This window comes from Erythrolamprus reginae, chromosome 6 (genome assembly GCF_031021105.1).
Source record: "Erythrolamprus reginae isolate rEryReg1 chromosome 6, rEryReg1.hap1, whole genome shotgun sequence".
Lineage (NCBI taxonomy): Eukaryota > Metazoa > Chordata > Lepidosauria > Squamata > Dipsadidae > Erythrolamprus > Erythrolamprus reginae.
This window is the reverse complement of record NC_091955.1, coordinates 37,362,449-37,388,218: the sequence shown is the minus strand read 5'-3', so window position 1 is coordinate 37,388,218 and position 25,770 is coordinate 37,362,449. Positions and strand designations below refer to the sequence as shown.

General features: G+C 42.7%; 2 protein-coding genes across 5 annotated transcripts in view; both read right to left on the bottom strand.

Moving 5' to 3' along the window:
* Nucleotides 1-25,770, bottom strand: part of CNTN1 (contactin 1) — a 760,044-nt gene that overhangs the window by 544,194 nt on the left and 190,080 nt on the right. The window lies entirely within an intron of this gene.
* Nucleotides 12,848-14,008, bottom strand: LOC139169121 (tigger transposable element-derived protein 1-like). Its single transcript, XM_070754943.1, has one exon. The coding sequence runs from the start codon at nucleotides 14,006-14,008 to the stop codon at nucleotides 12,848-12,850; it is 1,161 nt and encodes a 386-aa protein (XP_070611044.1).

The window sequence follows — 25,770 nt, the reverse complement described above, 5'->3', positions numbered from 1 at the left end:
GTGCTTCGTTCTTCTCCAGCTGGAAGCTCTCTAGGCTGCCATTATGCTCCTAATTTACAGGCACACAGATCTTTCCGGGGGATAGTTCGCTTCGTCGATTGGGCTGCCACCCCAAAAATAGGTCTGGCGATACCCCCCTTCCTTCAGACCTTTGCACGTAAGGTCTGTGGTCCTCGAAGACCGATCGAATGTCTGTAGAACGGCAGAGTTGAAGAGAGCTCGGCTCCACACTGACCGTCCGGCTCCGCAGTTGGCTCTGCGCCCCAGATAATTAAATACTCAGGTATCAATTTAACAAAGAAATGTTCAATAATAAGAGAACAATTATAAAAATAATTGTTTAATAATATTTCTAATGTTAAAATAAAAAGTAGTGGTGACACTGGACAACCCTGTTTCACTGCTTTTTGGATCTGAAAGACTTTAGTTGTACTTTGGTTTATTATCACTTTGGCAGATTGGCTAGAGTATATAGTTTCAATCATTTTTAAAAATTTGTCACCAAATTCCATTTTTTAAATTAATAATTTCATATATTGCCAATCTACATTTTTGCACATCCAGAAAGACAATTGCTATTTGTCTTTCTGGAGGTGCCTCGTAATATTCCAAAATGTTTAAATTGTTCTCATATTTGACCCAATTGGACTCAGGCAGAAATCTGTTTTGGTCCGAATGTATAATTTTATTCAATATTCTTTTTATTCTTTCTGCCATTGTATTCATTAAAATTTTATAGTCAGTGTTTAACCAGGAGATAGGACTATAATTTTGAATTAAATTTGGTTCTGCACCATCTTATAACAATGTTGAAAAGCCTGTCTTTGTTAGCTACCCTGAGTAAGCCAGAGAAGGGTGGCATGGAAATACAAACAAACGAACAAATGTGATGATATGTGATTCCCTCCATGATTCTGGTATTTTCCCATCAATCAGGACTTCATTGTATAGTTCCAATTTTAGTTGTTGTATTGCTCCAGTTAGCTATCTTGTAAAATTCTGCAGGGAAGTCATCTGGTCCGGGTGTTTTATTGTTCTCCTGTTTCTGAATGGCATTTTTAGTTACTCTAAGCTTATTTATTTATTTAACATTTGTTTATGTTCTGCCTTTATAGTAGGAATAGTTGTCTGTTGAAAGTACAGTAGTACCTCATGATACGAACCCCTCGTCATACAAACTTTCCAAGATACGAACCCAGGGTTCAGAATTTTTTTGCCTCTTCTTACGAACTTTTTCTGTATTACGAACCCGCCTGAACACCGAACCCAGAGGTTCGGCAAAAGTTTGGGTTTCGGTGGCCGCCGAGAAGCCCCGCCGCCCGGCTGTTGCCTTTTCGGCCGGCCAGGAAGGATGTCTCCGTGACATCAAAGCTCCGCCCATGGAATTCCCTATTGGGATTCCCCACCTCCATTTGAGCCTCCCGACCGGCCGACAGCTCCGCGGCTCTTTTGCAAAGCTGACAGCTGGGCGGTGGAGCTTCTCGGCATCCTCTCGAACCCAAATGGTGAACCCGAACTTTTGCCGAACTTCCGGGTTCGGCATTCGGGAGAACACTGAGAAGCCCCCTGGCTGTTTCAAATGGCGACAGCCGGGTGGCGGGGCTTCTCGGCGGCCTCCCAAATGCCAAACCCGGAAGTTCGGCAAAAGTTTGGGTTTGGCGTTCGAGTTCGGGAGAACGCCAAGAAGCCCCCCGGCTGTTTCAAAAGGCGACAACTGGTCGGTGTGGCTTCTTGGCGGCCACCCAAACCCAAACCCGAATGTTTGCCAAACTTCCGGGTTCGGCATTCGGGAGAACGCTGAGAAGCACCCGACTGTTTCAAAAGGTGACAACCGGGCGGTGGCGCCCAGTGGAGCACCGTTTTTGTGGGGGGGTTTTGCTTGCATGCATTAATTGATTTTACATTGTTTCCTATGGGAAACATTGTTTTGTCTTATGAACTTTTTGCCTTACGAACCTCCTCCGGGAACCAATTAAATTTGTAAGACGAGGTATTACTGTATTCCTCAATTTTATCTGTCTCTATTTCATCCTATTCTACCCACAGAGGGTTGTTGATTTATGGAATTCACTTCCAGAAGAGGTCGTGGCAGCTGTCAGCCTTGATAGCTTCAAGGCAGGATTAGACAGATTCATGGATGCCAAGTGTATCGGTGGTTATTGAAACGGATGTCCATGTGCCGCCTCTATGTTGGTTGAGGCAGGCAGGATTCCCTTTAGTACCATTTGTTGGGGGTCAGGGGAAAGGGAGGGTTTTGCCTTCTCTTTCTGCTCAAGATCCCCAAGGACAATTGGTGGGCCACTGTGTGACACAGAATGCTGGACTCGATGGGCGTTGGCCTGATTCAGCATGACTCTTCTTATGTTCTTATGACCCTGCTTATATAAATTTTCAAAGAATTAGACGGCAATATCTTTTATTTTCTCTTTGTTATTTTGTAAGTTTCCTACTTTATCCTTTAATTAGTGAATCACTCTACTTCCTCTCGCTTTTTAAATTTTATATGCAAGCCACCTACCTGGTTTATTTGCATTTTCAAAGTGTGATTGTTTCACAAATTTAAGGTTTCTGGCATATTCCATTTGATCAATTAAATTCAGTTTGTTTTTTGGCTTCTATTAAAGATTCTTGTATCTTTTCATCTCCTGGTTTTCCCTGTGCTTTACTTTCTAATTGTTTGATTTCTCTTAATATGTTCTTATATTGTTACTTCTTTTCTTTCTTTATTTTTGCTTTATAGGATATTATTCCTCTAGAGTACACTTTCAATGTATCCCAAAGATTTTGTGTGGAGGTTGGTTGTTTTCTATTTTTCATGAAGAATAGTCCTAATTCTTTTTCTATCATTTGTATACATTGGCTATCTTGTATAAATTGTATATTGAAGGTCTATCTTCTATTACTCTGTTTTATATTTATCTGTTATTTTAATGAAGTTGTGGTCTGCCCAAATGTTTGGTGTAATTTCTACTTTTTCCACATTTTTACTGAATTTGCATGATATCCAGGCCATATCTATTCTTGCGTATGTTTTGTGTGAGTAAGAATAAAAGGTAAACTGTCTTTTGGGTGAAGTGTCCTATAGAGATCTATGAGATTAAGTTCTTCTGCCATATCAAAATAATGTTTTTGGTAATGAAGATTTCCATTTGCTTCTTTTTCCCTCCTGTATGATCTTTTTTCCCATCAACTATTCCATTAAAGTCTCTAATTATACAAATATTGTTATATTCAATTTGGACTATTTTGTATGTGTTTTCTTATAAAATTATTTTTATTGCTTGTTTGGGGCGTATGTATTTACAATCAAAATAATTGTATTTCCTATTTTTATGATTAGTACTATTCCCTTGGGGTCACTAGATATTTTTACTTATTTTTACTTTCCTTCTTAATATGTATTGCTACTCCTCTTTTTTTTAATCTGTTCAAGATAAATACACTTGGGTATTCTAAATATTTCCTTTCATTTTCTTTAATATGGGTTTCCTGCAAACATATGTCTTTTTGCTTAGCTACTTTTGCTAATGTTGGAGGAGAGGAAGGTCCTATTGAACCAACTTGGAATTGAGTTTGGAGAAAGCGGAGCAGATGGAGAGTCACAAGGAGCAAAAGGAGGAGAAAGCAGAGCAGTTGGAGAGCCACAAGGAGAGGAGGAGATTACTCCAGCGGTCATGGTATCCCAGATGAGGAGGAAAAGCAAAGAGAGGAGCAGTTGAAGGAGTTGATGGGGCAGGTGGACGTCATTAGAAGGGAGCAGAAGAGAAAACCAAGAGCCCAGCACAAGAGGAAAGCAAAGAAGTGAAGAGTTGAAACTGACTCTGCTGTACCCTTTTGGAGATGTTTCCGGAAACTATTATTAATTTTTATTCTCTTTGGGGGTGAAGATGGGAAAAAAGTAAAAGAAGGTATCATTCAATGGTTAATTAAAGGAGGGTGGGAGGGGATTTCCTTTTCCAAATATATTAAAAAGTGGTTGCAAGTGGAGCTCAGCAATGAAGGAACATAATCAGTAGAGATGCTGCTGATTATGATTGGCCAAGGGTTTTTCTTGTCCTCCCCCTTCTTGGCAGGGGGAGCATGGGCGAAGGCACTTTCGAGGGGTGAGGAAGGGGAAAATAAGTAAACCAAGAGCAAAACAAGAAGGGAAAAGGGTTATTTTTGTATATTATGAGTGAGCGTACTATAATGGTTTTAAATGTGAATGCTTTGGGATCAGATTTGAAACATTATAGGTTATTGAGGATGGCTAAGCAAAATAAGGTGGGTATTATGATTTTGACAGAAACACATACAAAATGGGGAGGAAGGGATAAATTGGTTAATGATAGAAATTGGAAATGGGTATATGAATCTCGAGGAACGCAAAATAGTAGAGGTACGGTGATACTTATTCATCAGAGGGTTTTATTTGAGGTGGTTGGAGTTCAAAAAGATAGAGAAGGTAGGTGGTTAAAGGGAAAATAAATCAAAAGAAATTGACACTGGCGGCAATTTATGCCCCAAATGCGAAAACAAAACAATTTATAATAAATACAAAGAGTTGGATAACTTTATGGAGGGCATAACGTTTTTGGCAGAAGATTTCAATATTCAATTAACAAATGGGATAAAAAATAGCAGGATGTTATGTTTAAATAGACTTAATATGATGGGTCTCCATGCAGATATACCAGATAGATGTACTTATTATTCAGCAAGATATCATTGTTGTTGTTGTTGTTGTTGTTGTTGTTGTTGTTGTTATTATTATTATTATTATTATTATTATTATTATTATTATTAAGATTTCTATGCCCTGCCCCTCTCCAGAGACTTGGAGCGGCTCACAACAACAAAACACAGTACAAATCCAATGATTAAAAAAAAACCAGTTTAAAACCCTTAATATAAAAACAGTCATACATCCCAGACCAGCGTTTCCCAACCGGTGTGCCGCGGCACACTAGTGTGCCGCGAGACATGGCCAGGTGTGCCGCCAAGCTCCAGCTGGGCGGGGCGCTGCAGGTACTTCTGTCCTGGGGCTCCCGCTCGCATCTGTCCCCCGGCTACTGCTCGATGCCGCGGTTTTCGGCGCTCTCCTGCTGGGCCCCAAAGAAGGAAGGCAGGAAGAAGGAGAGCTCCATTCTTCGCGCTTTTTTCCCGCCTTCCTTCTTTGGGGCCCAGCAGGAGAGCGCCGAAAACCGTGGCATCGAGCAGGAGCCGGTTGACAGCTGCGAGCGGGAGCCCCAGGACGGAAGTACCGGCAGCGCCCCGCCCAGCTGGAGCTTCTCTGGCGTCGACGGCAAGTGTCCTTTGTGGCCCGGCGGGAGGGCACTGGCGATGGGAGCGGGGGGGGCCCGCTGCAGCGGCCACAGGCAGTCACGGGGAGATGGCGGCGGCGAGAGGGATCGCTCTCTCTCTCAGCTGACTGCAAGCGGGAGCCCTGACGGTGGTGGTTGGATGTGCTGCTGGACATCGTACATGCTGGCGCTGCGGGCCTGGCATATACGGTGTCCAGCAGCATGTCCAGCTGCCGCCGTCAGGGCTCCCGCTTGCAGTCAGCTGAGAGAGAGAGAGAAAGAAAGAGAGACATATAAGAGAGGCAGAGAGAGAAAGAGAGACATAGCAAGAGAGGCAGAGAAAGAGAGACAGAGCAAGAAAGAGAGGCAAAGAAAGAGAGATAGAGAAAGAGAGAGAGAAAGAGAGACATAGCAAGAGAGGCAGAGAGAGAGAAAAAGAAAGAGACATAGCAAGAGAAAAAGAGACTTAGCAAGAGAGGCACAGAGAGAGAGAGAGAAAGAAAGAAAGAAAGAGAGAGAGACATAGCAAGAGAGACAGAGAGAGAGAAAGAGAGAGAAAGAGAGATAGCAAGAGAGGCAAAGAGAGACATATAGCAAGACAGTGAAAGAGAGAGAGAGAGCAAGAGAGAGAGGAAAAAGCAAGAGATAGTAAGAGAGACAGACAGAGAGAGAGAGCAAGGGAGAGAGAAAGACATAGAGGAAGGGAAGGAGGGAGAGAGAAAGAGAGCAAAAAAGAGAGGAAGAAAGAAAGAAAGAGGGATGGAGAGAGAGAAAGAAGGGAAGGAAGGAAAAGAGAGAAAGAGGGAGAAATAGAGCGAAAGGGAGGAAGAGAGAGGGTTTTTTTGTCCAAACTTTTCTTTAGCCCGCCCCCCCCGCCCCCCTCTTTCAGTGTTCCCCAGGATTTTGAAAATATGAATAATGTGCCGCGGCTCAAAAAAGGTTGGGAAACACTGTCCCAGACAAACCATGCATAAAATGCAATGGCCCGGGGAAATCAATTTCCCCATGCCTGATGACAGAGGTGTGTTTTAAGGAGTTTGCAAAAGGCAAGGAGGGTGGGGGCAGTCCTGATCTCCGGGGGCAGTTGATTCAAGAGGGTCAGGGCCACCACAGAGAAGGCTCTTCCCCTGGGTCCCACCAGATGACATTGTTTCATCGACAGGACCCGGAGAAGGCCAACTCTGTGGGACCTAATCAGTCACTGTGATTCGTGTGGCAGAAGGCGGTCCCGAAGGTATTCTGGTCCGGTGCCATGAAGGGCTTTATAGGTCATAACCAACACTTTGAGTTGTGACCGGAAACTGATCGGCAACCAATGCAGACTGCTGAGTGTTGGTGTTACATGGGCCTATCTGGGAAAGACCATGATTGCTCTCGCAGCTGCCTTCTGCACAATCTGAAGTTTCCGAACACTCTTCAAAGGTAGCCCCATGAAGAGAGCATTACAGTAGTTGAATCTCGAGGTGATGAGGACATAAGTGACTGTGAGCAGTGACTCCCGGTCCAGGTAGGGCCACAACTGGTGCACCAGGCGAACCTGGGCAAACACCTCCCTCGTCACAGCCAAAATATGGTTCTCTAATGTTAGCTTTGGATCGAGGAGGACGCCCAAGTTGCGGACCCTCTCTGAGGGGGACAGTATTTCCCCCCTGTTCTGCCTGACTGGCTCGGCAATGCGTAATTGTCCAGTTAAAAGAAATCAAACACACACGTGCTCTGTTAATCAGCAACCTTGTATTAGATAAACAAAAATAGCTTACTCAAAAAACAGTTCTTAATATCCGAAAACAATGCAAAGCTTATTTCAGCTGCATACAAAAGAAACACAGGGAAAAACAAACAAAGACAACCTGGAATGAGCAAAGACGTTTCAGGAGTCCTTTTGAATCTTTGAAGCAAACAGCAAGTCCCAGAGTTTTCACCTCCCACTTGTCTGACAAAGCTGAGTTGAAAACTCCAACGGCACAGAAACTTCGAAGCAGGAACCACAAAAACAACACAGATAAAAAGCCAGTTTGCCTTGGCCCTTGTTCCATTTTTATCCCTTTAGCCCTCATTAAGGGAACCACACCCAACCCAGGTGCTCCTATCATGATTTGTAATATTCCTTAAAGCAATCCCTTCTTTGTATAGCTCTTCGGCTACGTAAATCAATGTATTGATCTGCAGACGAACTGAGTGAGGACAGACTGTCTGAGGGACTGCAGGCCAAATCCCCTGGGCTGTCTGCTGAATCTTCCTGGCTGTCTGCCACATCTTCCTGGCTGTCTGCCACATTTCCCTGGCTGCCTGCCACATCTTCCTGGCTGTCAGCCAGGCTTTCACATTCACTTTGTGCCGCGTCTCTCCCATCTGTGGAAGCAACAGCTGGCCCAGGCCCAAACACAACACCCGCCAGAGTAATGGATGGACCGATGGAATTGTCCTTGGGAAGCAAAACCCACAGCCACTCCGTCTTATCAGGGTTGAGTTTGAGTCTGTTGACACCCATCCAGACCCTAAGAACCTCCAGGCACAGGCACATCACTTCCACTGCTTCGTTGACTGGACATGGGGTAGAGATGCACAGCTTGGTATCATCAGCATACTGATGATACCTCACCCCATGCCCCTGGATAATCTCGCCCTGCAGTTTCACGTAGATAGTAAATACATTTATATATTTAGTTGCATTGACTATATATTAATGAATAGGGTGGGCAATATACAAGTTTAAAAAGTAGATATAAAAAGTATTTGGTTGTCAGATCATGCCCCACTATTGGCAGAATTGGAAATAGATCAGGAATGTAATCAAAGAATTTGGAGATATAATGCAGTCATAACTTCTAACAAACAAGACAAAGATAAACTGCAGACAGAGTTATGTGAATATTTTAGAATTGATGATGTAGGCGATATTCAAGAATCGTTTGGGATGCATGTAAGGCTTATATGAGGAGACAATGTATATGTATGGAAGCAGATATCAGAAAGAGGTGGGGTAGAGAAAGGGAGAGTAAGATAAGAGAAATTGATATGATACAAGAGCAGCTGAAATTAACTAAGAGTAGGGAATGGAATATCCTATTGAAATTGAAAAGGAAACAATTGAAGGTGTATGATGAGATCCAATGGAATAAGATGAGAATGACGATGCGATAAAAAATATTGAGCTGGGGGACAAAATCAATTTATTTATTTATTTATTTATTTATTACTTAGATTTGTATGCCGCCCCTCTCCGAAGACTCGGGGCGGCTCACAACATGTAAAAACAAATCATAAGCAATCAGACAAATTTAAAATATTTAAATATTTAAAAAACCCCATATGCTAACAGTCACACACACAGACATACCATGCATAAATTAAACGTGCCCAGGGGGAGATGTTTCAGTTCCCCCATGCCTGACGGCAAAGGTGGGTTTTAAGGAGTTTACGGAAGGCAGGAAGAGTAGGGGCAGTTCTAATCTCCGGGGGGAGTTGGTTCCAGAGGGCCGGGGCCGCCACAGAGAAGGCTCTTCCCCTGGGGCCCGCCAACCGACATTGTTTAGTTGACGGGACCCGGAGAAGGCCCACTCTGTGGGACCTAATCGGTCGCTGGGATTCGTGCGGCAGGAGGCGGTCTCGGAGATATTCTGGTCCGATGCCATGAAGGGCTTTAAAGGTCATAACCAACACTTTGAATTGTGACCGGAAATTGATCGGCAACCAATGCAGACTGCGGAGTGATGGTGAAACATGGGCATACCTAGGTAGGCCCATGACTGCTCTCGCAGCTGCATTTTGCACGATCTGAAGTTTCCGAACACTTTTCAAAGGTAGCCCCATGTAGAGAGCATTACAGTAGTCGAACCTCGAGGTGATGAGGGCATGAGTGACTGTGAGCAATGAGCAATGCAACAAATGGCAAGATATTTGAAGAAGTGGAAAGAAAAATCATGTATATTAGCATTGGGAGACCCTAGTGGAGAGGTTAGATTTGGTAAAGAGCAGTTAGAGAAGATAATGAGAAAATATTATGAGGATTTGTATAAAGAAGAGCAGGTAAATATTGAAGTCCTTAATGTTGGTAAAATAGGGACAAATTTAGCGGAATTATAAAAGAGATTTATAAAGAGAATGAAGCATATATAAGGGTGAATGGACAAAGAACGCAGAGAATTAAAATTCAAAATGGTACCAAGCAGGGATGTTTACAATAGCAATAGAGACATTAGCTAATAAGATAAGACAAGGTAATACTTGAGTAGGATATAAAATAGGGGAATTAGAAATTAAATTAAACCTATTTGCAGATGATGCAATTATACTGACCCAGGCCCTGATGGAGATGATTAAAGGTATAAGAAATATTTTGCAAGAGTTTAAACAGCAATCGGGGTTATCGGTTAATATGGAAAAATCTGAGATTATGTGTTTAAATATAGGTCCGAGAGAGCAGATAGAAATCAGGAAGGAATCAGGGTTGAAGTTGGGACTAAAGAAAATGAAATATTTAGGAATTTGATTATTGAGTAATCCAGGAAAAATTGTGGAGGTTTATTATAGACAGATATGGAGGAAAAGGTTAAAACAGATGAGGAGCTGGAAAGAGAAAAGGTTAAGGAGAATGGCTAAAATAAGAGCATTAAAAATGATGATAGTCCCCAAGATGATGTACCTGTTTCAAGTATTGCCAGGGGTTTTATTAGCATGAAAGTTTAGGGAGTGGGATAAAAAACTTAATTTGGGGGTTGAAGAAGATAAGAGACTGAGGTAAGGAAAAGGTGTTTAATAGCTAATGAAAAAGAGGGCAGATGTGGAATTCCCTGTTTGCAGTTGTATAGAGAAGCATTTCAAATTGAAAGATTAATGGAGTTGCAATTATTTGAAAATGTGTGAAATTGGAAAAAGAGATAAATGGGATGAAGAATAGAGAATTAATTTTTATAAGGTAGAATAGAAGCGATCTAAATAAATTAATAGGCCCCATGAAAGGCACTGTGGAAATCTGGAAAAAATGGCAGGGGGAAATAGGATTATATAAATCAAAATTTTCATTGTTATATGTAATAAATAGAGATAATGAAACAAATCTAAACAGGGTTATTGCAGGTAGAGTGCTGCACTGCAGGCCACTGAAGCTGATCTGAAGGTCAGCGGTTCAAATCTCATCACCAGCTCAAGGTTGACTCAGCCTTCCATCCTTCCGAGGTGGGTAAAATGAGGACCCGGATTGTGGGGGCAATAGCCTTGCTCTGTTAAAAAAGTGCTATTGCTAACATGTTGTAAGCCGCCTTGAGTCTAAGGAGAAGGGCGGCATAAAAATCGAGTAAATAAATAAATAAAATAAATAAGATAGAACAGTTATATGAGAAAGATGGGAGGCCAGATAGAAATTATATAGAATGGTGGTTGGGTAAGGGAAGATGGCTACAAATAAATGCAATATGTAAATACCTGAATGAAAGGGAGAATAAAGAAGCACTATTTAGGGAGGAGATAGAGTTAGAGAAAATAATAAGAGAAAAAAGTGAGGGTACTGTTCTGCCTGGCTCTATGGTACAAATTTCAGACACACATGCTTGAAAGTTCAAAAACAATGTTCTTTATCACAAAAATTCAAAAGAAACAAAGCACCCTTTTTGTATTGCAAAGAGCACTCGTCCCAATACAACCTGGTAGTCTGTACAATCCCCTTAATCAGTCTTTAAGTACTTAGCTAGCAGCTGTGAAGAACTGTCACAGCCCTTCTTCTTCCACGAAGTAAAACACACACACACTTTGCTCTGCTTTGGTTTCAAAGTCGTGAAAAATCAACAAACAGCAAGGCACAGTCCTGAAGAACAACGATCAGATAATCTTCCACAACGGCCAGACCAACATGCTGCTATTTATATCAGCAGCTCTAATTACTGGAGCCCCACACAAACACAGGTGGCCTCTCTTATCTCCTGTAATATTTCTGCAATTGGTGTCTTCTATGCATAATTCTGCGCATGCATGGGTCTAATACTTCCTCATCCAAATCAACCGAAGATAATGGAGATTGGCTTCCTGGGCTGTGTGCCAAACCCCCTCTTCCAAGTCACCCCTACCTTCTTCTTCATCTGAGGAAACTGTACTACCTGCCTCTGTCGGCAATAAAACAGGCCTATGACATGTTGATGTTTCCCCTGCATCCACCTCCACATTCCTTGGGGCAGGAGCCAACCACAACAGGTACCAAGGTGCAAGCAAGTAATATATATATAAGGTGTTAATGCGGTCAGAGGGGGATGTGATCCAAGGATTGACTAAATGGTGGCAAAGTGAAATACAAGTAGATGTGCAAGAGATGAAAAACATAGTGGAGAACATAAGGAAAACTAAGAATACAAGGGTTAGGGAAATGAGAAGGAAAATATTACATAAGTGGCATTACAAATCCATTCAACTTGCATATTTTCAGCAGAACATTAAAGGTGTCTGTTGGCATGGGTGCCAAGATAAAGGAGTGTTCATGCATATGTTTTGGGAATGCCCGGTAGTGCAGAATTTATGGGAAAAAGTGCAAGAGGATATTAATAGGATGTTAAATACAGTAGTCCCTCACCTATCGCGGGTGTTACGTTCCAGACCTTGCCGCGATAGGTGAAATCCGCGATGTGGAATTTATCGACTGACAGTTCTTATTAAAGTATTTATATTCATTGTTTTAAGTGTTTATAAGTGTTTATAAAGTGTTTAAGTGTTTATAAACCCTTCCCACACTCCTACAAAATACATATCACAGTAGTACATATATAATATAACTTAAAAATAATAAAAATAATAAAAAAGAAATTTTTTATGGGTACTCACCATATTTGTAGATCGATGATGATGAGTATAGTATTTACAATGTACAATTTACAATACGTATTTACAATATTTACAATGATGATGTGATGAGCTTACTGGGCTTCTTGAGGTACCACTTCCTCAGGTGGTACCTCATCTTGGTTCTCAGATGTTTCGGCAGCACAGACTTCTACTTCTGCTAAAGGCGCTATCGCTGGCTTATCAGACTTCTGTTCACGAGTTAAGAACATCGTGATTGGAAGTTGCTGGCGTTCTTTCTTGAGCTGGGTCAACAAGTTCTTGTATGGCAGCATGCCCGTTTCAATGTAATTTCGTAACTGAATTGCACGGATCATATCCGTGTCAAACTCTTCGGCCATTTGCACAAGTTGTTGAGCCGTTCGTTGCATCATTGCAAGGCGTTCAAGCGTCAAGCCAAAGTCCTCTTCGACAGCATAATCGTTGTCTTCCTCCTCTTCTTCGCTAGCGGACTTGGTCAACTCCAGCAGGTCTTCGTCAGACAATGGCTGGGCGTGCGTGTCCAAAAGATCATTCACATCTTGGGCAGTCATATCAGTAAAGCCCTCTCCCCCTAGGGCTTTTGCAAGGACCACAGCCTTATTTATTGCCGAATGCTGAATTTCTTCTGCTGAGAATCCTCTGTAATCCTTCACTACTTCAGGCCACAATTTCTTCCAGCACGAGTTCATTGTTTCCTTTTTCATTTCAGTGAGGGCCTTCTGAATATTTTTGAGACATGATAATATCGTGTACTCACGTCAGTACGCTTTTAGTGAGAAATTGTCATCCACATTCATTGCTTCGACGAGTGCCTGTAACGAATTTCTCGTATACAGTGCCTTAAACGCACGAATGACGCCTTGGTCCATTGGCTGGATCAACGACGTAGTGTTAGGTGGCAAGAAGGTAATCTTGACTCCACTGTACCCAATGTCGGTAGCATGGCCGCCAGCGTTATCCATGAGCAAAAGCACCTTGAACTCCAGGCCCTTCTCTTTTAAATATTCCTTGACCTCCAGAAGAAAACACTGATGGAACCAGTCCCTCGTAAGGTTCTTTGTGATCCATGCCTTGCGGTTGTGCATCCAATACACAGGCAACACATTCTTGTTTTTATTCTTGAGGGCTCTGGGATTCAGCGACTTATAAATAAGCCCTGGCTTTACCATGAATCCAGCAGCATTGCCACACATTACCAATGTCACACGATCTTTTTGTGCTTTAAAGCCAGGGGCTTTGGCTTCCTCCTTCATAATAAAAGTCCGCGATGGCATCCTCTTCCAGAACAAGCCTGTCTCATCCATATTAAAGACTTGTTCAGGTACATAGCCCCCTTCTTCTATAATGGTGCGGAATGTGTGGCTCACGTAATAGTCTGCTGCGTCGTTATCAGCAGAGGCAGCCTCTCCATGTAACGAAACGCTCCTAATGCCAAAGCGCTTCTGGAATTTTTCAAACCACCCCTTGCTTGCAGTAAATTCAATCTTCTGGGTGCTAGAAGCCGTTGATGTTGAAGGTTGGGGTTCTTCATTGTCGTCATCTCCCGTCATGGTGTCATACAGAGACTTAGCCTTTGTCCTGATCATGTTAGAGTCCAAAACAATATTTTTTTTACGGCAGTCTTCCATCCAAATTGCCAAAGCAGACTCCATTTTAATGATGCCTTTATTTCTGCTGCTAACTACCCTTTTTGCCGTTTTATTGAATGTAAAAGTCGCCGTAGACCTGATATTCTTCTCATCTTTCTTTATATAGCGTACACTTGATTCATTTATCCTGTAATGCCGGCCTACTGCTGCGTACGATTTGCCTTCCTTGAGCATGTCCAGCAGCTTCACTTTTTCTTGAATCGTCAGCGTTTTGCGCTGACGCTTCCCCTTGGTTTCGGCAGATGAAGAACTTGCCCGTTTGGGTGGCATGGTTGGGCTTGAATTAAAGTTTTTAGTCGTCTCCCTCTTCTTCCTTCCCTCTCCTTCCTTTCTACTTCCTCTTTCTCCTTCTAAACCAATGCTTCTGGTGAATTGAATGCTTGAATTAAAGTTTTTAGTCGTTTCCCTCTTCTTCCTTCCCTCTCCTTCCTTTCTACTTCCTCTTTCTCCTTCTAAACCAATGCTTCTGGTGAATTGAATGCGCTGCGCAGAGCACAGAGACCAATCAGACGCTGGGATACAAAGCTGGTCCTTCTCCTCCGGTTGGTCGCTTCTCTAGCAACCAACCAATCATGTGTAATTTACTATCTCATGTAGGCGAGTGGCATCACTGGCAGGCTATGAAGCTTCTAATTTCTGAGGACAGTATAAAAACGTACATACAGTATTGTAATTCGTAATACATTTTATTATTTATTGTTTAAATCTGCCGATCGTCTTCCTCAGAAACCCGCGAACCAGCGAAGATCCGCGAATGATTTTTTAAATTAATATTTCTTGAAAACCCGCGATGAAGTGAAGCCGTAGTAGGTGAAGCGCGATACAGCGAGGGACTACTGTATATGATGGATAATTACTAAGGAAATGGCAGTATTAGTTAAAAGCAATGTGATAGGAGAATTTAGAGAAATAAAACAAGCAGCGATAGAAAGTGCTCAGGCGGTAATAGTCTTGAGTTGGAAGGATGCGACAAAATGAACAATGCAAAATTGGTACCGGTACATGGTGGACCATATTCATTTTGAGATTATGGATAAAAGGATGAATTCGGTTAATGAAACTGATTTGTGCAACTGATGGGACGATGGGACAAAGTAAGATGATATATGGCTAGTAGAATCCGAGACCAAGCTACAAAGAATAAATTGGAATCACTCTATAATGATTGAGTTAAAATGGTATACAGTGATACCTTGTCTTACGAACTTAATTGGTTCCAGGACGAGGTTTGTAAGGTGAAAAGTTCGTAAGATGAAACATTGTTTCCCATAGGAATCAATGTAAAAGCAAATAATGCGTGCAAACACATTAGGAAAATCCAAACTTTTTAAGGCTTTTGGAGTGACGATTTTTGGAGGAATTTGGGGCAAGACAGGAAGCTTTTGGAGTGGCTATTTTTTGAAGAATTTGGGGCAAGATAGGAAGCTTTTCTTTTCTTCATAAACTTTATTGATTTTTCATAAAAATTGACCAACACACAAACACACATTTAACATAAAGTTGGGGTTGCAATTACCCCTCTTATTCTAGAAGTCAAATTACCATACAGAAAAAAGAATACATTATTAATACCTTAGATCAATATATTAATTTGAATGAAAAGAAGAAATTTTGTTTAACCTTATATAAAAAACCTTCATATATAAACAAGATAAAACTCAAGGAAGCTTTTCTAGCGGGGAATTCCTTCAGCAGTCAGCGCATGCACAGTACGAGAGTGCAGGCGCAGTAAGAGAGCCCACAGACCCGGGCTCAGGTTCGTAAGACAGAAAGGGTTTTTAAGGGACAGAAAGGGTTTTTAAGACGAGGCAAAGAAATCTTAAACCCCGGGTTCATATCTTGAAAAGTTTGTATGACGAGGGGTCTGTAAGATGAGGTATCACTGTACAAGAAACACCCCTGATTTGGTGGTGGGGTGTGAATGCTTGTCAGTTGGTGGGCACTAATCACAAAGCACGTGTTTTATGTTGTATGTTTGTTTATATCTTTTAAAAAATCAATAAAAATCCTAAATTAAAAAAAAGAGTATATTGACCAAAAATCTATATTCTCTTCTGTGTTCACTCACAGTACTCGAGATTTGCTTCTAGACAATTATTTCCTTTTCTTTCGATGTGATCGATTTCCCTGGGAGATTGTGGCATTTTGCATAATTGGTATGCAGCCAGTAAATCTCATCAATTTCATCACTGGCTTCTTTTGCCTTTCCGGAGTACCTCTGCCACTATTCTAGTCATTAACTCTCTCAGGTCTTCATCTCTCATTTCTGTAACATTTTGAAAGCATAGATAAAATGAGGAACAGTCCATTTTGAGATTCATAATAGAGTTTTCCAATTCCTTTTTGGTTGTCATAACCTTCTGATCCAGATGTTCCACTCCCCCCTACCCTCATCTTTTCAGTCTTAGTTTCTATTAACTGTATTTTTTCTCATTTTTAAAAAATAATTTCCTGTATTAATTCCATTTTTTCATCTGATGTTTGAATATTTGTGTTTAAATCTTTATGGTTCAGTCATTGTCTCCTGGAGTTTTAACATAGTCTCTTGCATCATAGTTAACGTGGTGTTCATGGTCTGAATCAGGGGTATATTGCTAACTTTTTTGGTAGTTAACATATCTTCAATGGAGTGTTGGTTAGATGGAGTGGGTGTAGATACAGCCTGTTTGGCGGCTGCCTTTTTTTCCTGTTTTTAGGATTGTAGTAGTTACATTTCATTGATTATTTTATTTTGTTCCCCTAATATCTTAAATATTCTTCCCCAAATTACCATTCAATAGTATTGGTAAAACTATTTAACAATCTATCCTGTTTCAAAAATTACTATTACTCTATATTATCCTATCAAAAAATGTGGTATATAATGCTATACAATATTAATAATTACTAACAAATAAGTTCTATATAAAGACTGAAATATATATGTTTTATATATTTAACAATCAAAAGTTCTCATTAAGATACCCATTACTAGTAGACATGAAAAAAGAAAGAGAAAGGGAATAAAAGAAAGAATTTTATTTCTTTTAATTAAAAGAAAGGGAAAGGAAAGGCAGAGGAGACAAAAACGGAATGGAAAGTTAAAAAAAGGTAAAGATACCACGTAGGGAGGAGAGAAAACAGGGAGACCCAGGGAAATAATGTTTACTATGAAATATGCAAAATAAATGTACTGGTACTTTAGAGATCTTATCAATTTATAAACAATAAAAAGCAATTAAAGAGATACACTTGAATATTACAATAAACAAATTGACAAACAATCCGCACTAATATTTGTCGATATGCATAAAGCTTTTGACAGCCTCTATTGGCCGTTCTTTATAGCACAACTAGAAACAATGCAATTTGGTAACAAATTCATAGGACTGATTCAATCTATTTATTCCAACCAAACAGCAAAAACATTAATAAGCAACGACATTACTGCAAAAATAAAAATTAACAAGGGAATATGGCAAGACTGCCCTTTGGCACCTCTAATTTTTATTTTAGCTTTGGAAACCTTATTAAATAAGAAATATGAAAGAAATTAGGGGCTTAAAAATTAAAAAAGAGGTATACAAAACCCAGGCCTTTGAGAATGATATGGCCTTCATATTAGAGGACCCATTGAAACTGGTCCAATTCTAATAGATAAATGATCAAATTTACAACTTTCTTTAATGGGCAAAATAGCAGAAATTAAAAGTAACATCCTACCAAGAGTACTATTTCTTTTTCAGGCATTTCCAATAAAACGTAATAAAACATTCATTACAAAATCTTAATCAAAAATTTCGTAAATTCATTTGGTCAAAGAAAAAAGCTAGGATTAAACTCAAATTACAGGATCATAGGAAGAGGGAGGGGCTTGTTTTGCCAAACTTGGAGCTTTATTATAAATCAGCAATACTAAACTGGATAAAAGAATGGATTCATCTCAAAATACCAGACTTCTAGCCCTAGAGGCTTTCGATCTCCAAGCAGGCTGACACACATATCTGGGAGGTGATAAGCATAAAATACATACATACTTCAGACAAAATTATATTAGAGACAGTTTAATCGACACCTGGTTACAAGTAAAAAAATGCCACTACCATTCAACACCAAAGTGGCCATCGCCAACAGACGCTCTAACACACTAGATCCCAAAATAATAATAATAATAATAATAATAATAATAATAATAATAATAATAATAATAATGCTATTTATTTATTTATTTAGTCCAATACACAATAATACACAATAATACACAATTAAGGTTATAGAGGATATCGTAGAGAAGATATAGGAGATATAGGAGAGACTATAGGACAGGGGACGGAAGGCACTCTAGTGGGCTTATGTATGCCCCTTACTGACCTCTTACGAATATGGAGAGGTCAACCGTGGATAGTCTAAGGGTAAAATGTTGGGGGTTAGGGGATGATACTAGAGTCCGGTAATGAGTTCCACGCTTCGACAACCCGATTACTAAAGTCGTATTTTTTACAGTCAAGTTTGGAGTGGTTAATATTAAGCTTGAATCTGTTGTGTGCTCTTGTGTTGTTGTGGTTGAAGCTGAAGTAGTCCTTGACAGGCAGGTCATTGCAGCATATGATATTGTGGGCAATACTTAGATCATGTTTAAGGCATCATAGTTCTAAGCTTTCAAGACCCAGGATTGTAAGACTAGTTTCGTAGTGTATTCTGTTTCGGGTAGAGGAGTGAAGGGCTTTTCTGGTGAAGTATCTTTGGTCATTTTTGAGGGTGTTAATGTCAGAAATGTGGTATGGGTTCCAAACAGATGAGCTGTATTTGAGGATGGGTCTGGCAAAAGTTTTGTAAGCTCTGGTAAGTAGTGTGAGATTTCCAGAGCAGAAGCTACGTAGGATTAGATTAACAACTCTTGAGGCCTTCTTGGCGATGTTGTTGCAGTGGGCTTTGGCACTTAGATCTTTAGTTATTAGTATTCTGAGGTAATTGACCGAGTGGGGATTATCTGTGATAATTTCTGATTCTTTTTGCTGATGTGTAGGACAGAGCATTTGCTGGTTGAGATTTGGAGTTGTCATGTGTTGGACAGTCAGAAACTGAGTCTAGGTCTTTTTGTAGGGTAGTTGTATTATCAGTGGTGTTGAAGAGTTTACATCGTCTGCAATAAGAACACTGTTGCTTGTGATGAGATCGCAAAGGTCATTGATGTAGAGAATAAAGAGCGTAGGTCCCAGTACACTACCTTGGGGGACACCACTTTTAGCAGGAACCAGTGTGGATATGGAGCTTCCTATTTTGACCATTTGTTGCCTGTTAGACAGGAATGCAGTAATCCAGCTGTGGAGGAATCCTGAGATGCCATAGCATTTGAGTTTTTGAAGTAGTTTGTCATGGACTACTGAATCAAAGGCTTTGGAGAAGTCAATATAAATTGCATCTATAGTTTTTCCTTGATCAAGGTGAGTTGTCCATATGTTTTTGCAGTGGAGGAGCTACAGGTTGCAGGATAGTTTTTTTCTGAATCCAAATTGTTTGTTAGAGAGCAGATTATTAGTTTCTAGGTGAGAGTAATTGATTGGTTTATAATTGATTCCATAACTTTACATGGGATGCAGCATAGTGATATTGGTCTCCTTTTTTGAAGACGGGGATGACCATTGCTTTCGACCATAGCTTAGGAAGTGTGCTAGTACTGAAGGATTTTTTGAAAATTATGCTTAGTGGTACAGCAGTCATGTGGGTTGCTCACTGTCCAATCTGCATAGGACCGAGCCTAGTCTTTAAAAAGCTTGCTGGATCTGCCCCTTCCCCAGAATTCACAAATCCGTAGACTTAGGCTCAAAGGTGGTGGCTCAAATAATGCTCTACTCTCTTGATAGGAAGAAATAGGTTAAAAGATATAACCATGGTTAGAAAGAAAATAGGGAGGGAAGTGACTGCTGTACCCGCTCAGCATATGAGAATGAGCGTTGATTCACCTGATACGCTCTTTCTCTTGGTAGAGGAGTCGACAGTCAGGATGGGTTGTACTCGCTTGTCAGAGGCGTGTCCGAGTCAGAGAAGTATAAAATTGCTGGAACCGCCCACAGGCCCAGTTTTTGATGACGTAACTGAAAACATTGATTCGGAGTGGCAGCACAAAACTTAAACTCTTAATGGTTTAAACTTGGTAAAGAGCTGAACTATGTACAGAAACTATAGGTGCTAGATGCAGAGCAAGGAGAATGAAAGGAAAAAGGGAAGGAATCGATAGGCAAGGCCCACAGAAAAGGGCGGGACCTGAATGACGACTCCTCTACCAAGAGAAAGAGCGTATCAGGTGAGTCAACACTCATTCTCCTTGGAGGGAGGAGTCAACAGTCAGGATGGGACATGTCAAAGTTATTGTCCCAAGGGAGGGATAATCTCCACTACTCGTTGAAGGACCCTCCAGCCAAAGGCCGCCTGAGCTGAGGCAAATTTATCAATCTTATAATGGCGAATGAATGGCATGAGAGAGGTCCAGGTAGCTGCTCTGCATAAATCCTCCAACCTCCAAGGGGCATTGAGTGGCCCAGGCCGCAAATGTGGCCACACTCCTAGTGGAGTGGGCGGTGATGCCCAAGGGTCTTTGCACGTCCTCCACATCATAGGCTTTTGCTATGGCCTCACGGATCCATCAACCAATAGTAGAGGAGGAAGCTTTAAGTCCAATCTTTTGGAGTGAGAAAAATATGAACAAGGCCTCAGTTTGTCTGATGGGCCGTGTTCTCTTTCAGTAGATACGGAGGGCTCTCCTCACATCGAATGTATGCCATATGTACTCCAAGGGATGAGAAGGTCGAGAGCAGAAAGTCGGTAGAACTATGTCCTGGCTTCGATGAAAGATTGAATTGATCTTGGGGATAAAGGATGGATCAAGGCGGACTACTTTATCCCGGTGGAAAACACAGAGGTCCTCCTTGACCGATAGGGCCGCTAGTTCATAGATCCGTTTGGCTGTTGTAATAGCGATTAGGAAGGACACCTTGAGAGAAAGGTACCTTAGGGAGGCGTCCCTCAAGGGTTCGTAAGGAGGTTCTGTTAAGGAATACAGGACCTTGGGAAGGTCCCAAGTGGGAAAACGGTGAACGACGGGGAGGTGAGAGTTGGAGACGACCCTCAGGAATCTGGACACTAAGGGAATGTGAGCGATGGAAGACTAATTGTAACAAGCGATGATGGAGGACAGAGCTGATGTCTGTCGCCGAATGGTGCTCGAGGAAAGTCCCTTGTCCAGGCCCTGCTTCAGGAATCTGAGGACTTTGGAAATAGGGATATGGATAGGAGACAATCCCTGTGACTTGCACCAGAAACAGAAGGTTCGCCAGGTTGAGGAGTAAATACGTTCCGTGGAAGGTTTGCGAGCCTTGTGGATGTAATCGATGACATCGCTGTCAAAATCGTGGTTTCTCAGGATGCTCTGCTCAAACGCCAGGCATTCAAGCGGCACTTGCCTGGGTCGGGTGGAACAGGAGCCCTTGTGAAAGGAGGTGAGAGTCTGTTGGTATCTGCCATGGCTCTGCTACCGACAAGATCCTTAAGTCTGCAAACCAGGGTTGCCTGGGACAGAAAAGAGCTATCAGGATGACTTCTGCTTGCTCCTCCAGAATCTTGTGGACAACTTGTGGAAGGATTGGCAATGGGGGAAAGACGTACAGTAGGCCCCTGGGCCAGGGGCAGTGAAGGGCATCGTGATTCTCCGACCCCCGACAAGGGAAGTGGGAGAAGAAGCGTGGGAGTTGATTGTTGTGAGAGGAGCCGAACAGATTCACTAGCAGTTTCCCAAACCTGTTTGAGATCTGGCGTAAAACTCTCCGGTCTAACTTCCACTCCGCTTGGTTTATTGTTCTGCTGAGGGCATCTGCCTGGGTGTTGTCCATTTCCGAGATGTGTTCTGATCGAAGAGAGTGTCTCTCTGCCCAGAGGCCGATCTTCTTGGCCTCTAGCATCAGGGTTCTGGACTGGGTGCCCCGCTGACGGTTGATATGGGCTTTGGTGGCCATATTGTCAGTTCTGATCAACACATCTTGGCTCGCAATTAGGTGACTGAACTTCCTGAGGGCCAGAAGGACAGTATGTAATTCCAGCCAGTTGATGGAACAGGAGGACTGGCTCGTGTTCCACAGGCCCTGAGCTTGTGGTTGCGGCAGTGGGCCCCCCATCCCGCTAGGCTGGCGTCCGTGGTGATGGTTATGGATGGGTAAGATTGGTATAGGGTGCCTTCCTCGATGGCTCCAGACTTCCACCACAATAGAGATCTTCGAACGTTTGGAGGGAGATGAGTTCATCTTGCCAGGTGCGCCTAGCCCAGCTTTTGGGAGGGTAGGAGGAACCACTGAAGGTCTCGAGAATGGAGCCTAGCCCAGGGAACTATGGAAAAACAGGAAACCATCTTCCCCAGCAAGGAGGAGAGGGAAAGGAGGGGAGGGGAGGGGTCATCCTGAATCTGGGATGCCAAGCCCCTAAGGCTGTTAATCCGATCAGGAGAGAGGCTTACCAGACCCAGCGAGGAATTAATAACTGTACCCAAATGAAGGATAGACGTAGAAGGGGAAAGTTGACTTTTCTGGAAATTAATAGAAAAGCCATGATCTGAGCGAAGTCTGACTGTGGTTTCCATGTGGTCCTGGGCCTGACTGAGGGAATTAGCTAATACCAAGATGTCGTCTAATTAGCTAATACCAAGATGTCGTCTAGAACTGAACACGGATGGGAATAGATCTGAGGTGGGCCGCTAAAACTGATAAAACCTTTGTGAAAACCCAGGGAGCTGAGGACAAACCGAAAGGGAGGGCTCGGTACTGAAAATGCTTTTCCACATAGGAGAAGCAGAGGAACCTGCGGTGTTCCTTACCTATGGGTATAAGGAGATATGTCTCCATCAAATCTAGGGAGGCCATAAAGTCCCCCTTCCTGAATCAGGTCAAGATAGTCTTAAGGGTGTGCATCTTAAACTTGTGGTATTTAATGTAGAGGTTGAGTCATTCCAAATCTAGGATTGGTCTCCAGCCTCCCGAGGATTTGGGAACAATAAAGAGAATAGAATAAAACCCCTGTCCCTGGAATTCAGAATGAACGGGCTGAATAGCCCGGATATCTAGAAGTTGTTGAATGGCCTGCTCCATAACGGCCCTCTTGGAGGTATTTCTGGAAACAGTGCAGGTAATAAAAAAGCTAGGGGGAGGGGAAGTAAACTCTAAATATAAACCCTTAGTAATGGTACTAAGAACCCAGGGATCTGAGGAAGTGGCAGCCCATTGAGAGGCAAATTTGGCTAAGCGGCCGCTGATAGGGGCTGAAGAAAAAATCTGGAAGGGGAAGATCACCACCTACCTCTTTGGCCCTGGTGGGTTCCTGTAGACCCATGAAAGGGACATTTGGCCGCTCTATCTCTTGAGCTCTTGTCCTGGAAGTTGCGAGACTTGTAGTTTTGCTGTGTCAGTCTCTTGTAGTAAGAAAAGGATTGGTCAGTTTGATGAAAGAGCTGACGATAATAAGGAGATGGACGTTGGGACGATTTCTTTTGACTCTAGGGTAGAATCTTCTTCTTGTCCTTAGAGTCAATGAGAAAAGGCTTGAGGAGCCAACCACAACAGGAGCTAGGCCTTGCTGCGTCACTGGGTAAATGCTGGTATCTTTTATCGGACGATCGGGAGGGCCTGGGAAGCTCCGATGATCACAAACCTGAAAATTCTTCCTGCGTCACAGGGAAGAAAAAAGCGATTGGCTTCTTATCGGGCTGATCGCCAGTGAGCCTGGTGCTGAGTTAAAGGCCGACGTTAATAAAACCACCGCCGGAACTGTAACCAGCCCCAGGGTGAAAGGCCGCTGTGAGGGCTCGCCCGTCCCTGCTAGGAGGGACGTTGGCAACAGAGACCCAACTGTAACCAGTCAAGGTCCCTCACCTGGCTTAGGGCTTGCCAGCGAGGGGCTCCAGGGCAGTCCTAATGACCGAAGGAGGAATAGGAGCCGGTGGGGGGGTTGGAAGGACAGAGCTGGAGCAGAAGGTCACCACACCCCACTGCTCCCTCAGGGCCCATTAAGAAAAAATACTAATGGACTAATTTTGGAATTACTAACCTTAGAGTCAATGAGAAAAGGCTTGAGGACGTAACCGAAGAGGTTCTTGCTCTTATATTCTGCTGTGGCAAAACACCACTTGTGTTTAATATCTACTTGCCATTTCTTCAGCCAGGTCATCCTCCTGGCCGCTACTGAAGAAGCCATGGTCTTGGCTGCAAATCGGGATGTATATAGGGTAGTGCCTGAAAGCAATTGACAGGTAGCAAATAGTTTGTTTAGTGTCTGCTGAATTGAGATGTCAGAGGCTGTAATCTGTTCTTGTAATTTTCTAATATAGAGAAGCATGGTTCTTGTGAAGAAGGAAGAGGTGGACGCTCCTTTGATTGTCCAGGCAGCAGACTGGTGACTCTTCTGTAGGAGTTGATCGACCTTTCGGTCTTCTGCCTTTAGGAGTTCCTCTTCCTTACCCAGAAGGTTCTCTGAGGAATGTAGGGCCAGAACTGAAAAATCCACTGCAAGAGGTTCTAGAAAGGAATCGAGCTCCGAGGCCACGTTAAATAATTTTTTCTCTAGATTAGCAGGGCCCGCCGCAGGGTTCAGGCATTGCTTTGTGACAGTCTCTACGAAGAGAGGAGGAGCAGGTATCACGTCTTGTTCCTCTGTGTAGGGTTTCCACAGGGTTTCCACTTGAGAGGCCAAAGGTTGGGCTTGAGCAGGCGGTGGCAGCCATATGAGCTTTTAATAGGATGGTTGAAAATAGGTCAGCTTGGAATAAAGCTGCTGACATTGATAAGGATGGAGCAGTTCCTTTGTTGTCCGACAGACCTGCGTCGTCCCCCTCCGGGGATTCCTTGTCCAAAACGTCTGAATCCTCATTGGAGGAATCAGACCAGGAGTCTTGAGTGGGTCTGCTGACGGAGGAAGAGACGGAAGAAAGAACCTCTAATGGAGCTTGCACTGGCTTAGTAGGAATGGCTGCAGATGAAGAGCCAAATTTGGAATCAAAGCTGTGTTGAACTGCAGATTCAATCCACCTGTGGATGGTTGAAGAGTCAAGGGTTGTTGAAGAGGAGGGAGGGATCTCTGGTTGAGAAGCCGATTGAGCTAGCCGATTGAGGTAGTAATAGGCTGCGCTGGAGGAACTAGGAGGATCGTAGGAGATAGAGGAACTGGAGGCCTAGTAGAACTTAGATTCAAATTTTGATTTGGTAAGCCTGCTGGACCCCAGATGCTAGCAGCAAGTGGGGTAGTAGGCCCGGTTTGGGTAGCAGAGGAAGTAGTGGGTGCTGGAGACAGAGCCCTGGCTGCTTTTTTGTGCAAATGTTGTAGGGTACGATCCCTATGCCTCTCCACTCTAGAGGATTGAGATACAGGATCCCTGTTCTTTGGAATAGAGATGGCATCAGGGACTTCCTGGTGAGGCCTGACAGATTTCTTGGTTCTTTTCCCTCCCGCCTTAGCTAAATCTGCCATGGTAAGGACAGGAAATTGGGGCAAGGTAGGAAAGGGAATCAGTAGGAAAAGGAGGCAGAATCCCCTTGCAGGGATCTGTGGAGGTAAGGAGAAAATGAAATAAACGTTATTAATAATTAGGCAGGAATTCAACTGAATAAATGCGTAAGATAATTTGATCTTGTAAAAAACAATTACAGCCAATTCTTAAAGGGAAAGGCCTAGCCCTTAATTTAGAACAAAGGGGAAAGGAGGGCCCCAATGGGGGAACTTCTCAGTGCAGTTAATTGTCTCCTTCTTAAAGCCCAGGGCCTAGTTGTTTCCAGCAGCCTGGAAACGCCAAATGCCCTCATAACAAATAGGCCAAAAAGGGTGCCAAAACCTTGGAGAAACTCCAGGTCATCTACCAAGTGGAGGCGATAAATGAATTAAATAGAGCAGTTGAAAGAGCTATAAACCAGTGAAAAAAAGGCCAACAGCTCGAGAGATAAAAGGACTGAGTGAAATTAAAACTGTGTGACTAAGCCGGGAGCTGTTCTGCCGGGCTCTCTGATAGGAGCCTCCCGAAAATT

Bases quoted from the DNA above. Each gene is read 5' to 3' on its own strand.
- LOC139169121 (XM_070754943.1), bottom strand. From the start codon at position 14,008: ATGCCACCCAAACGGGCAAGTTCTTCATCTGCCGAAACCAAGGGGAAG.